Below are 13,261 nucleotides of genomic sequence, written 5' to 3' on the forward strand. Positions count from 1 at the left end.
CCCCCCACCCCTCCCTCTCCTCCCACACATCCCCCACCCGTCCCTCTCCTCCCACACATCCCCCACCCGTCCCTCTCCTCGCACACACCCCCACCCCTCCCACAACCCCCCAACCCCCCCTCTCCTCCAACACTGCCCACCCCTTCCACTCCTCCCACACCCACCTCCCCTCTCTCCCTCCACACCCTCCTCTCCCCCACCCACCCAGATTCAATGCAATTGAAACCAAAAATGGAACAGGTTTTTGTTTTATTAAGAGATCCATAAATACAAAGATTCAGAAGAAACGCGCCAAAAAATAAATCCTGAAAAGGCCAAAAGAAAAACTCGTGTGATATATGCGTATAATATATCCTCGATAAACCTTTATCAATCAGACTTTTCCAGGCCGTGTCACCAGCCTGGCAGTGAATTTGGAGACAGAGTGGGTGTGTCAGGTTCCAGTCGGATTTAGTGTCGGAAAGGGAGGAGGGGGGAGTGGGGGTCTTGCACAGTGGGAACATCCCTACTCCTTCAGGCATTTGCAAGGTGGGGGAGTGATGATGAGGGGGTGAGGGAGGCCTGTGTGCTGACGTGACAGAGGCTGACCGAGGTGAACTCTCGGACCGGGATTCTCTCCCATCAACCCCCTCCCTCCCCAACATAAGGTGGGAGTTTCCCCCTGGGGGCATGGTGTCAGGGCCATGCGCTGTGCCAGAGGACTCCTGGGGATTCTCGGGGGCGGGGGGGAGGGAATCCCACCCAGACGTCGTACAGAGGTCTTTAACCCGCTTCTGTCTCCTCCCCACCCCCCCCCCCACACAGATGTCGCACGTGGTCAGTTTTTACTGGGCGATCCTGGGGGCCATTTACTCGATGCAGAGCAGAGCCAAACACCTCTGTCTGCTGGCATTAACCTCAGCTGGTAAGCCTGGTAGACGGTGCCAGGGAGGGTGGGACAGCGCGGGTGGGGGTGGGTGGGAGGGACAGCGCCAGTGGGGGTGGGTGGGGCAGCGCGAGTGGGGGTGGGTGGGAGGGACAGCGCCAGTGGGGGTGGGTGGGTGAGACAGCGCGAGTGGGTGTGGGTGGGGCAGCGCGAGTGGGCGTGGGTGGGTGAGACAGCGCGAGTGGGTGTGGGTGGGGCAGCGCGAGTGGGTGTGGGTGGGGCAGCGCGAGTGGGTGTGGGTGGGGCAGCGCGAGTGGGTGTGGGTGGGGCAGCGCGAGTGGGTGTGGGTGAGACAGCGCGAGTGGATGTGGGTGGGACAGCGCGAGTGGGCGTGGATGTGGATGGGGGGGGGGGGGGGGGGGGGGAGCAGCCTTAGCGCTGGGGGAGGGCCCCACTTCCTCCTCCACAAACCCCCTCCCCCTCCCCAGCTTCGAGGGAAAGCCTGAGGGGTGGTAGGCCAGCGGGAGGGAGGGGAGGAAACGCGAGTGCGTGAGGAGGCTGAAGCAGGTGGAGAAGCGGGACATGTCCCCTCCCCCTCCTCCCCCAGCAAACACTGGGGGGGGGTGTTGGGGGGCTCGGGCATCCGAACACCAGGGTATGGTCAGGGGAGGGGTGCCCACGAAGTCAAAGGTCAACCGACCGCAGGGGCTGTCCAACCCACCCCCTTACCATCCAGACGCCACGCCAAGTTAACGGACAACCACCCATCCCCCCAAGACCGGAGATGGTAATGCGGGAGGGTCTCTCCCCCCTCCCCCCCCTCCAAGAGGGTAATGCGGGAGGGTCTCCCCTCACCTCCCCCCCCCCTCCGAGAGGGTAATGCGGGAGGGTCTCCCACCCCCCCCAGACCAGAGACGGTAGTGCGGGAGGGTCTCCCCACTGGGATCGGGAGAGGGACAGGGATTCCAGGCCAACCACCGGACACTTCATGGAGAAACAGAGTGTGTGGGGGGGGGGGGGTGGGATTAGGAAAGGAGAAACCGTGTCAGAGACCTCACTGGGGAAGGTGGGGGAAGGAGGGAGGGAGGGGACAAAGCTGCAGTCGTGCCCCCTCAGGGGGTAAGGGGAAGCTGACTCACAAACCCGCCCCCCCGAACCCTCTTTTGTTCAAGCAGCTAACACTGCCTCCCTTTCTCTCTCTCTCTCTCTCCATCCCTCCCCTTACCTCTCTCCTTCCATCCTCCCCACCCCCAAACCCTGCTCGCCCTTTCCTTCCCCCCCTCCCCCACCCCCGACAGTTCTGAACTTCTGGGTTTTCCTGGGAAGGACCTGGTTCGAGCTGGAAATCATCATGTTCCGGGAGGAGGTCTACTGAGGGGGTGTCCCGAAACCCGTCTGAGGACCGGAGAGGGTGGGGTAGGGGAGGGCCCGTTCCTGTGGCACCAAAGTGGGCTCGGCCGACCCCGCACGGTCTGCTTCACCCACTCCCCCCACCAGCCCAGGAGGGGGTAGGGGCACGATCTTCACGTCAGCGCCAGCCACACCTCGCTGCGGGCATTCAGCCGCAGGAAGGGACATCTGTCACGTCGATAAAGCGCTTTATTGTTGCTGTCCCAAAATAAAAAAACCCAGCCCCACCCCATGAAATAAAGCCTCTCCCCATGGTCTAAGTCCTTCTGGTCAGTTTATTGCTCTGTCCGCGCCCCCCCATGGCGAGAGAATCTGTCTTTACCCGCCCCAACAAAGGAAAATCTGGCTATTCATCAATTGGGGGTGGTCACTACACCGAGGTAGCGTTACCCTGCGTCAGTCTGTGGGGGTGGGAGGGTCAACTCTGTGGCAGCCAGGGAGGTGTCCAGACGTTTGTACAGGTGGAGGGGGTGGGGTGCTAGTGGGAATCGAACTGGTGCACAGTGCGATCCCAGAATTAAAGGTATTTGGCGATGTGGGGGGGTGGGCGCTGGCAGGGAGAGAGGGTTTTGAGACAATGTTCCCGATCGCATACGCAGGACCTTACCCCGAGAGGCAAGAGTGAGGGGGTAAGGTGGTGCGGGTGGTCGTCTAGGGAGGGAGGGAAGGAAGCTGGAGTCAGTGAAATGGAAGACCCACCCGGCGCAGGAGGGAGGGGTGGCATTTTCGAACCCCCTGAGTGGGGTCAAACGCAGGAGATGGGCGGGGGGGGTCCCGAGACACGGCGCCCGCAGACCTGGATTCGATACCGCTTATCACTTAGCAACCCAGAGATTCCCAAGGAGCGGGACGGAGGTGGGGGGGGGAGCCATGTGGGTGTGGAATGACAGGAGTCCCTCCCCCTCCCACCCACCTCCCCACCCTCACTACTCGGCTCCCACTTGCACGTGGGGGTTCTGCATTAGGTCCCAGTTGGGGTCGTTGTCCACAGACGCTCTCCCGAGCTTGGACATGACGACGAGCAGCGTGAGGAAGCCCAGGATTCCGATCAGCAGGATCGCCGCAAAGCGCTGGAACCGGGAGAGCGGCGGCTTCCTCGCTCCGCTGGCATTCCTGGCCGGAGAGAGAGAGAGAGAGAGAGAGAGAGGTGAGGGGTGAGGAGAGGCATTGTGTGGGAGACTGACAGAAGGGCAAGTCAACTGACAGCGGGACACCCTGTTATCGCAGAGCCATCGGGTCACTGATCGAAGTTTACTCCGGAAGGAAGGGGGCTATTGACCCACCGTTCAGGTGGCTCAGTGGTTAGCATTGCCGCCTCCCGCTGCCAAGGACCCTGGTTCAATTCCACCCTCGGTGACTCTCTCGTGTGGAGTTTGCATGTTCTGACAAGGTGTCGTATAGTCCCGATAGTGTGGAAAGAGGCCATTCGGCCCATTAAGAGTAGTCCATCCAGACCCACCCCTCTTACCCTCTCCCTGTATCGCCAATCCAACCTAACCTGCACATCCCTGGGCACTATGGGACAATTTAGCACGGCCAATCCACCCTAACCTGCACATCCCTGGGCACTATGGGACAATTTAGCACGGCCAATCCACCCTAACCTGCACATCTTTGGACTGGAGGAAACCCACGCAGACACGGGGGGGGGGGAAAAATGTGCAAACTCGACACAGTCACCCGAGGGTGGGATCGAACCTGGGACCCTGGCGCTGTGAGGCAGCACTGCTAACCACTGAGCCACCGTCCCTTCTCCCTTTCTGACCCTGTAACAGGAGAGCAGCCCTGTGCTCCTCTGGGAGTTTGACCTTTACTTTACGGTTCATACCTCGCAGCCCAGAGGCTGCCTGGGAACCCAGTTCCTCTGCCCCTTCTCCAACTCCTGTCCGTCAGGTGGAGGAACACAAGTCGGCCATTCAGCCCATCGGGGACGAACCGGTTTCCCAGCTCCATTCCCCTGCCTTAGCCCTGTAACCCTTGACCCTTTCGGAGCAGAGGGACGACAGCTTAAACCCGCCACAGCAGGGAAGTTCTTTAGAATTCCCACTGGCAGAAGGTGGGCATCACTGGCTGGAGAAAGTGAGGCCTGCAGATGCTGGAGATCAGAGCTGGAAATGTGTTGCTGGAAAAGCGCAGCAGGTCAGGCAGCATCCAAGGAGCAGGAGGTTCGACGTTTCGGGCATAAGCCCTTCTTCAGGAATCACTGGCTGGGCCAACACGTATTGCCCATCCCACCGGGGAATCGAGTGTCAACAGATCGCTGTGGGGTCAGGGGTCACGTGGAGGCCCAGGCCAGGTAAGGACTGCAGCTTCCTTCCCTGAAGGGACATTAATGAACAAGATCCGTGTTTTTGACCGTCATTATTACACTCTTTAATGAATTCAAATTACGGCTTGGTCAGATTTGAACGCAGGCCTGCAGAACATAACCTGCGTCTCTGAGTTAAAAGTCTAGTGATAATACGACTAGACCATCGCCTCCCCTGATCTGCAGAGCGAGCACAGTCAGGTCAAATCAATGCGACAAAATGAAGTCAGGGTCATACAGCATTGACACAGACCATTCGGTCCAACCAGTCCATGCTGACCCATAATCCCAAACTAAACTAGCCCCAGCTGCCTGTCTCCTCCAAACTCTTTCCTATTCTTATCCAAATGACTTTTAAATGTTGTAACTGTACCCACAATCCACCACTTCCTCAGGAAGGTCATTCCACACACGAACCGCCCTCTGGGTAAAAAGAATTGCCCCTTGTGTCTTTTTAAAACCTTTCGCCCGGTCTCGCAACGTTCAAGAGATAACGAAGGCACGGCCAAGGGTTTCGTCCGAGGTGGGGACGGGTTCCCATGACAAGGAGCCGGGTAATGACGCCAGGTACCCGAACGGAATGGGGATCCTCCATCCCCCCCGCTCCCACACGCAGGCCATGAGGCACCCAGCGCACTGCAGGAGGAGAGGCAGCGCAGGCCTGGGGTTTCCTGCAGCCTGACGTCTGGGTGAGCTACCGCAACCTCTGGACGGGGAGGGACAACAGACAGAGAGAAACGTTCACTGCCATCCAGCGATGCCCCATATAGTTCAACAGCTTCCTGCGTAGACCAAAGATTTGAGCTTCAGATCACACCCTGTCCTGGGGAGTGTTTGATGCGGGGACAGTGTAGAGGGAGTTTTACTCTGTATCTAACCCCGTGCTGTCCCTGTCCTGGGGAGTGTTTGATGCGGGGACAGTGTAGAGGGAGTTTTACTCTGTATCTAACCCCGTGCTGTCCCTGTCCTGGGGAGTGTTTGATGCGGGGACACTGTAGAGGGAGTTTTACTCTGTATCTAACCCCGTGCTGTCCCTGTCCTGGGGAGTGTTTGATGCGGGGACACTGTAGAGGGAGTTTTACTCTGTATCTAACCCCGTGCTGCCTCTGTCCTGGGGAGTGTTTGATGCGGGGACAGTGTAGAGGGAGTTTTACTCTGTATCTAACCCCGTGCTGTCCCTGTCCTGGGGAGTGTTTGATGGGGGGGGGGAGAAACAGTGTAGAGGGAGCTTTCCTGCTTACTTGAACCACCGTGCAAACCAGCTGAGAGCTGGGCGCCGTCGGTATTTGTCGTCGTCGAAATCGATGCGCGTTTCCGTGGACCTGGTCGCTTCCCGCGCCATGGTGTCGTAGACCTTCCGGGGCGAGGATGCCAGAGAGCTCCCTGAGAACGGCAGAACGTTGGGGAGGGATGGAACGGGGGGAGAGAGACAGAGACAGAGACAGAGAGAGAGAGAGAGAGAGAGAGAGAGAACGGGGTCACTGAGAGGCAGGAGGTAACTGCGCGGGGGGCTGGTTACTGATCACCCAACACGTGGAGCGGGAGCGAATATTTTCACCTCCCCAGCGTCAGACACTTAGCAAACCACTCGGGGTTGGGGGTGGAGGTGATTAAAAATGGGGGAGCGATGGGGTCGGGGGCAGCATCCCTATCCCCCCATCTGAACGAGGACTTCCACCGCGACAGATATTCGACTGCGAGGGGTGTCGCGAAGGGAGAGGGGATGGCTTGCTCTGTGGGGAAAAGGCCAGAGCACCCTCCGCGATAGATGAGGGGCAGAGTGGGTCCACGTGGGTCAGCATCTCCCACCCCCACCCCTCGCCCGGGGGGGGGGGGGGGGGGGGGTCTGTACGCGCCCCCCCCAATACAGACAAGTCTCCCCAACCCCAGCCAGGTCATGTCCACGCTCCCACCATTCCACGCCCCCGCCCCGTGCGAGCGCGCGCCAGGGACTGACCGGTTGTCAGGGTGATGGATTCGTTTTCGGGCATCACAGTGACCACGCCCGGGCCCTCCTTCGCTCCCCCGTCGCTCAGCTCCGTGCCGTAAGCCTGCCGGGGAGAGTAGGCCGCGCCCAAGGGGTAAGGCTGGGTCCGCCCGGAGGCCTCATCTGTGCTGGGATCTGCGGGGAGCGGGAGAGACACAGAGAGAGAGAGAGAGGGAGATGCAGGGCAGCAACGTGACAGCACAACAGAGGAACCTCGCTGCCCAGTCAGTCACCATCAGGAGCCACCTGAGGGAGGCAGGAGGCCGCATCGTCACTGAACACACCACCAACCGTACCAGGGAATGCCAGCTTAAGGGGGGAGGGGGGGGTTGGGCTGGGGAACACCAGGCCAGGGGGGTGTGCGGGGTGGGGGAGTTCCAGCAGGCTCCAGTAGACTCAGGGAGTAGGCTCCAGCAGGCTGCTGGGAGTGGGCTCCAGCAGACCCAGGCAGTGGGCTCCAGCAGGTGGCTGGGGTGCGGCTTCCAGCAGGCCCAAGCTCCAGCAGGCTGGTGGGAGCAGCTTCCAGCAGGCCCAGGCAGCCTCCAGCAGGCTGATGGGAGCAGACTCCAGCAGATCCAGGTAGTGGGCTCCAGCAGGCTGACTGGACTGGGTTCCATCACACCCAAGCAGTGGGTCCCAGCAGGCTGATGGGAGCGAGCTCCAGCAGGTCCAGAGAGTGGGCTCCAGCAGGCTGTTGGGAGCGGGCTCCATGGCAGGTTGAGCTGAGGGATTTTGGGGGGAGTGGAGGGGCAGGTTGAGTTGGGGGAATCAAAGGCCCAGAGGATGGGAAGAGGAGGGGGAGGTGGAGGGAGCTGGGACCCAGCGTCCAGAAGGGAAGTGCGGGGTAAGGTAGGGGAGAGGACAGGTCCCAGTCTGGGGTTACACTCGGAAACGGAGCACACCGAGGGGCGGGTGAGCCCCGGCCAAAGCCCTGCCGGCGCTATAACAATGCAGCAACTTACCAGGAAGGACCGACCAATCAGCGTAGTCCGTACTGTCGAGTGACTCCTGGTCGTGAGGGGGCTGGACCTCGTCAATCTGAAACAAGGGGCAGCACCGGGTGAGGAGGGAACAGCAAACCGGGGGGAGGGGTGGGGGAAGAGAGTCAGCAACAAGACCCCAACCCTCCCTGCCCCGGGCTGGGGGACCCAGGGGTTGGCACTGCCATCCTGCACTCCCCCAACAGTGATCGATAGCCCAATTCCAGTCCCACTGAGGTGACCCCCCTCCCACCACCGCCCCCAATTTGACTGCACGAGGCGTCGCGATGACAATATCCAGGGCAGTCGACTGCATGGGGCATCGCAGTTAAAGCAACCCAAAGCCACCAAATACGTGGGCTCCCAGAGCAGCACCAGCTTGGGTCTATTCAACTGCATGGGGCATCGTGGCAACAACACAAGGGCCATTCAACTGCAGGGGGCATCGCCACCTCGGGGGAATAGGGCATTCAGATGCCAAGTCACGCGGTCAGCAAACCATCTTGGCTGTGACAGGCAGGGACCCCCACCACACCCACCGCGCCCTCTCACCAGTGGGAGTCCAAGGCCTACGCGAGCCCAGTTCACCGTGGACAGCCTCTCCTTCAGCACGTTAGCCACGGGGCTGACAGTGTTGGCCTGGGGGAAGATGGGGCCCTTGCACATCGGGCACTGGTAGCCAGCCGGCGCGGTGTTCTTCGGCAGCTGGGCGGCCATCTTGTTCAGACAGGACCAGTGGAAAATGTCTGCAGCCGATTGGGGGGGGGGGGGGGGGGGGCGGGGGGGGGGGGGAGGTGCGGGGAAGGAAAAGGGAGACGGGATCAGCTCACACTCACTGGGAATTAACTCCTCACTGAGAACTTGACAGGACGGGGTCCTTCACAATCACTGATCTGCATTTATTACCCATCCCTAACAGCCCAGAGGGCAGTTAAGAGTCAGCCACGAGTCTGGAGTCACGTGTAGGCCCAGACCACGTAAGGACGGCGGTTTCAGTCCCTAAAAGGGACAGGAAGTGTACCAGGTCGGGTTATTTCCCCCCAACAATTAGCAAGGGTTCCTCATTCGAGGAAGGGCTCTTGCCCGAAACCTCGACTCTCCTGCTCCTCGGATGCTGCCTGACCGGCTGTGCTTTTCCAGCACTACTCGCTGGAATCTGATCTCTAGCTTCTAAAGTCCTCTGTTTTTTTAAGATTAGATTACTTACAGTGTGGAAACAGGCCCTTCGGCCCAACAAGTCCACACCGACCCTCCGAAGCGCAACCCACCCATTCCCCTACATTTACCCCTAACCTAACACTACGGGCAATTTAACATGGCCAATTCACCTGACCCGCACATCTTTGGACTGTGGGAGGAAACCGGAGCACCCGGGGGAAACCCACGCAGACACGGGGAGAACGTGCAAACTCCACACAGTCAGTCACCTGAGGCGGGAATTGAACCCGGGTCTCTGGCGCTGTGAGGCAGCAGTGGTAACCCACTGTGCCACTTTCTCCATGGTCATCACGAGACTCTTAATTCCAGGCTTTTGCCTGGATTTAAATCCCACCATCTGCGAGAACAGAAATTGCTGGAAAAGCTCAGCAGGTCTGGCGGCATCTGTGGGGAGACATCAGATTGAACGCCCAGGGACCCTTCCTTGGATTCGTCGCCCAGCCCTGTGGGAGGTGGCACTGCAGCAGTTCAAGGTGCCAGGCCACCTCCACCCTCTCAAGGGGCAGTTAGGAACAGGGCAATAAAACATTGGGCACAGCCAGCAACGTGCGGGTCACACAAGTCAATGAATTGGGGAAAAAAAACACAATCAACTTGGCCGTTACGTCCCAACGCACACGTGTCAGCGTAGCGCACACCTCACCGACTCCAAACAGGCAATCACATGGGGGTGGGGGGGTGGGAGTGTTGGGGGGGGCGCGTCGGTGTGTGTGAGAAGGGGATGACAGTGGAGGGTAGAGCGGGGTGGGAGGGGGCGAAAGAGGGTGGAGACGAATTAAGGGCTACGGGGAGAGTGCGGGTAAGTGGCGTCGAAATGGCCATCAGCCAGGATTGAATGGTGGAGTGGACTCAATGGGCCGAATGGCCTTACTTCCACTCCTAGCGGAACGGGAGGAGGGCAGAAGATGGGAAGAGAGGGGGCAGGAAGGGGTGGGGGGTGGGGGGGGAGGGAAGAGAGGGGGCAGGAAGGGGTGGGGGGTGGGGGGGAGAGAGAGAGGGGAAGGGGGGAGAGAGAGAGGGGAAGGGGGGGAGAGAGAGAGGGGAAGGGGGGAGAGAGAGAGGGGAAGGGGGGGGAGAGAGAAGGGAAGGGGGGGAGAGAGAGGGGAAGGGGGGGGAGAGAGAGGGGAAGGGGGGGGGGGAGAGAGAAGGGAAGGGGGGAGAGAGAGGGGAAGGGGAGAGAGAGAGGGGGGAAGGGGAGAGAGAGAGAGGAAGGGGGGAGAGAGAGAGGGGAAGGGGGCCGAGAGAGAGAGGAAGGGGGCCGAGAGAGAGAGGAAGGGGGGGAGAGAGAAGGGAAGGGGGGGGGAGGGGGGGGAAGGGGGGGGGGGGAGGGGGGACGGGGGGGAGGGAGAAGGGAGGGGGGGAGAGAGAGGGGAGGGGGAGAGAGAGAGGGGGGGCGGGGAGAGAGAGAGGGGAAGGGGGGAGAGAAGGAAGGGGGGGAGAGAGAAGGGAAGGGGGGAGAGAGAGGGGAAGGGGGGAGAGAGAGTGGAAGGGGGGAGAGAGAGAGGGGAAGGGGGGAGAGAGAGAGGGGAGGGAAGGGGGGAGAGGGGGAGAGAGAGGGGAAGGGGGGAGAGAGAGGGGAAGGGGGGAGAGAGAGGGGAAGGGGGGAGAGAGGGGAGGGGGGGGGGGGAGAGAGAGAGAGGGAAGGGGGGGAGAGAGAAGGGAAGGGGGAGAGAGAGGGGAAGGGGAGAGAGAGAGAGGGGGGAAGGGGAGAGAGAGAGGGGAAGGGGGGAGAGAAGGGAAGGGGGGGAGAGAGAAGGGAAGGGGGGAGAGAGAGGGAAGGGGGGAGAGAGAGGGGAAGGGGGGAGAGAGAGGGGAAGGGGGGAGAGAGAGAGGGGAGGGGGGGAGAGAGAGGGGAAGGGGGGAGAGAGAGGGGAAGGGGGGAGAGAGAGGGGAAGGGGGGAGAGAGGGGAAGGGGGGAGAGAGAGGGGGGAAGGGGGGGAGAGAGAGGAGAGAGAGGGGAAGGGGGGGAGAGAGAGAGGGGAAGGGGGGAGAGAGAGGGGAAGGGGGAGAGAGAGGGGAAGGGGGGAGAGAGAGGGGAAGGGGGGAGAGAGAGAGGGGAAGGGGGGGAGATGGAATGAAAGGGGTAAATGGGGGGAAGGAAGAGAGCGAGAGGGGGGAGAGAGAGAGGGGGAAGGAAGAGGGAGAGGAGGGGGAAGGGGGTGAGGGAGAATGGGGGCAAAGAGAGAGAAAGGGAGAGAAAAGAGAGATCCAGGTGCCGGGGGGGGGGGGGGGGGGGGGGGGTGCAGGGAGGTTGAGAGACAGTTGGAATCTCTATCACGAAACGTGGTAAACATGCTTCCAGAATGCCAGTCTGACCTAATGCTGCCAGGGGACAGCGGGCACTGCCATTGCGGGAGAAGGACTGACAAGAGAAACGCCGATTCTCTTGCCCCTCAGATGCTGCCCCTCATGCTGTGCCCTTCCCAGCGCCACCCCCTCCCCTTGACCACCTCTTCCCCTGCCACCCCAGCCGTCCCTGTGCAGTCAGGGGGGGGAAGTTGGGACCGTCCGAACCGACTGGGAGAAAGGGAGGGCTGCAGACGCTGGAGATCGGAGTTGAGGGAGTGGCGCTGGAAAAGCACAGCGGGTCAGGAGCAGGAGAGTCGAGGAAAAGCCTTTCATGAGGAACGGGACGAACCGACAGAAAAGCAGGTCTGGATGGTAAACTGAGCAGAGAACCCTCTGGACCAGGGGGGTCTTTGACCGTGAACCAAGGGTATTCTGAGTCAGTTTGTAGCCTGCTTTTATTCTTCTCCAGTGTGAACACACAGGTACACACACACACACACACACACACGTAAATATACACGGACACCCACGCAGACACACACAAACAGGAAGACACTCAGGAACATAAGCTGGGATGGAACTCAAAGGGAACACCGAAACACGAGTGGTGCAAAAACAGGAATGGTGAAAGGACCAGGAGAGGGGAAACCGTGTGCAGAAATACAGCAGCGTGCCACCCACCAACACTGCACAGACATGGGAGCACACACAGGGGAGAGAACTCACATACATGTGGTCAGGAACACGCAGAGGAACAGACGTATGCAGGACCAGGCACACAGAGGCCCATGTGCTCAGGACATGCACACAGATACAAGGATGGGAACTTGGCAGAGGTACACAGGAAAATATTCAGCACGTATCTCACTTCCTGACTCCCTGGGCACCCCACCTACCCAGGGTAAGATGGTGGGGGGGGGGGTGATAAAATAATCTCCGCACAAGACGTTCAAAGCAGTTCGGGTCAGGGTAGCCTGGTGGATGAGCACTCCATCCACCACCTCCAACGTTCACTCCCTCCATCATAGCAGCAGTGTGTACCGTCTTACAAATCACCAAAGCCCCTCAGACAGCACCTTCCAAACCAACCGCCATCTCAAACGACAAGGGCAGCAGAAACTTGGGAACACCACCCCCCGGCAGTACCACTCCGAGATACTCCCAATGGGAAACATATCGGCCAGTTCAGCGGTGTCGCTGCTTCCATAAGAGACAGGAGGCCACTCACCATAGCAAACTAACCGGATGGTGTCTTCGTCTGTGAGTGGGGTATTGCACAAGTTGCAGTTGGAATTGTAATCGCTATCTTGAAGCCACTGCAGATATGACATGACGACACACTGAACAGGGAAGAGGAACACAGACAGAGAAGCGACGTTAAAACCCAGGGGGACAGCGTGACATCGCGGCATTCACGGCTCACTGTCGGACAACGGGAAAACCGCACAGTTTTCCTGGGGCAAAGGGACGATGCAGAGTATCGAAAACAAAATGTCACGATGGCTTGGAGATGATGGAAAACCATCGTTTGGTGCTAGTTCCTGAACGCCCTGGAACTGATTGGCTGTTTGATGGGGCAGAGGATATGGCCCAGTCTTTGTCAGTCTGTCTCTCTCTCTGACTCGCTCTGTGGTTATTCACACAGTATACAGTAATAGAACACAGCCTCCATCTCTCTCATTATCAGTGATAGGGTGATTATTTATACAGTATATATAACCCAGTCTCTCCCTCAGTGAGATGGGGATTATTTACACAGTATATATAACCCAGTCTCTCTCTCAGTGACAGGGTGATTATTTATACAGTATATATAACCCAGTCTCTCTGTCAGTGACAGGGTGATTATTTATACAGTGTATATAACCCAGTCTCTCTCTCAGTGACAGGGTGATTATTTATACAGTATATATAACCCAGTCTCTCTCTCAGTGAGATGGTGATTATTTATACAGTATATATAACCCAGTCTCTCTCTCAGTGAGATGGTGATTATTTATACAGTATATATAACCCAGTCTCTCTCTCAGTGACAGGGTGATTATTTATACAGTATATATAACCCAGTCTCTCTCTCAGTGACATGAGGATTATTTACACAGTATATATAACCCAGTCTCTCTCTCACTGACATGGTGATTATTTATACAGTATATATAACCCAGTCCCTCTCTATGACAGGGTGATTATTTAGACAGTATATA

The 13,261-nt window shown here is 59.0% G+C and overlaps 1 protein-coding gene across 1 annotated transcript in view; it reads right to left on the reverse strand.

The window, feature by feature from the left end:
• Window positions 1-230: 230 nt before the first annotated feature.
• zfpl1 (zinc finger protein-like 1) overlaps window positions 231-13,261 on the reverse strand; it is a 47,900-nt gene continuing 34,869 nt past the window's right edge. Inside the window, exons 2-7 of the mRNA XM_060855712.1 lie at window positions 12,286-12,397; window positions 8,103-8,296; window positions 7,533-7,608; window positions 6,541-6,705; window positions 5,825-5,966; window positions 231-3,388 (exon numbers count right to left, since the gene is read on the reverse strand). Coding sequence (XP_060711695.1) covers window positions 3,202-3,388; window positions 5,825-5,966; window positions 6,541-6,705; window positions 7,533-7,608; window positions 8,103-8,296; window positions 12,286-12,397 — 876 coding nt within the window. The 3' untranslated portion in view covers window positions 231-3,201. The remainder of the gene's footprint in view (window positions 3,389-5,824; window positions 5,967-6,540; window positions 6,706-7,532; window positions 7,609-8,102; window positions 8,297-12,285; window positions 12,398-13,261) is intronic.

Source organism: Hemiscyllium ocellatum, chromosome 46 (genome assembly GCF_020745735.1).
Source record: "Hemiscyllium ocellatum isolate sHemOce1 chromosome 46, sHemOce1.pat.X.cur, whole genome shotgun sequence".
NCBI classification, from domain to species: Eukaryota; Metazoa; Chordata; class Chondrichthyes; order Orectolobiformes; family Hemiscylliidae; genus Hemiscyllium; species Hemiscyllium ocellatum.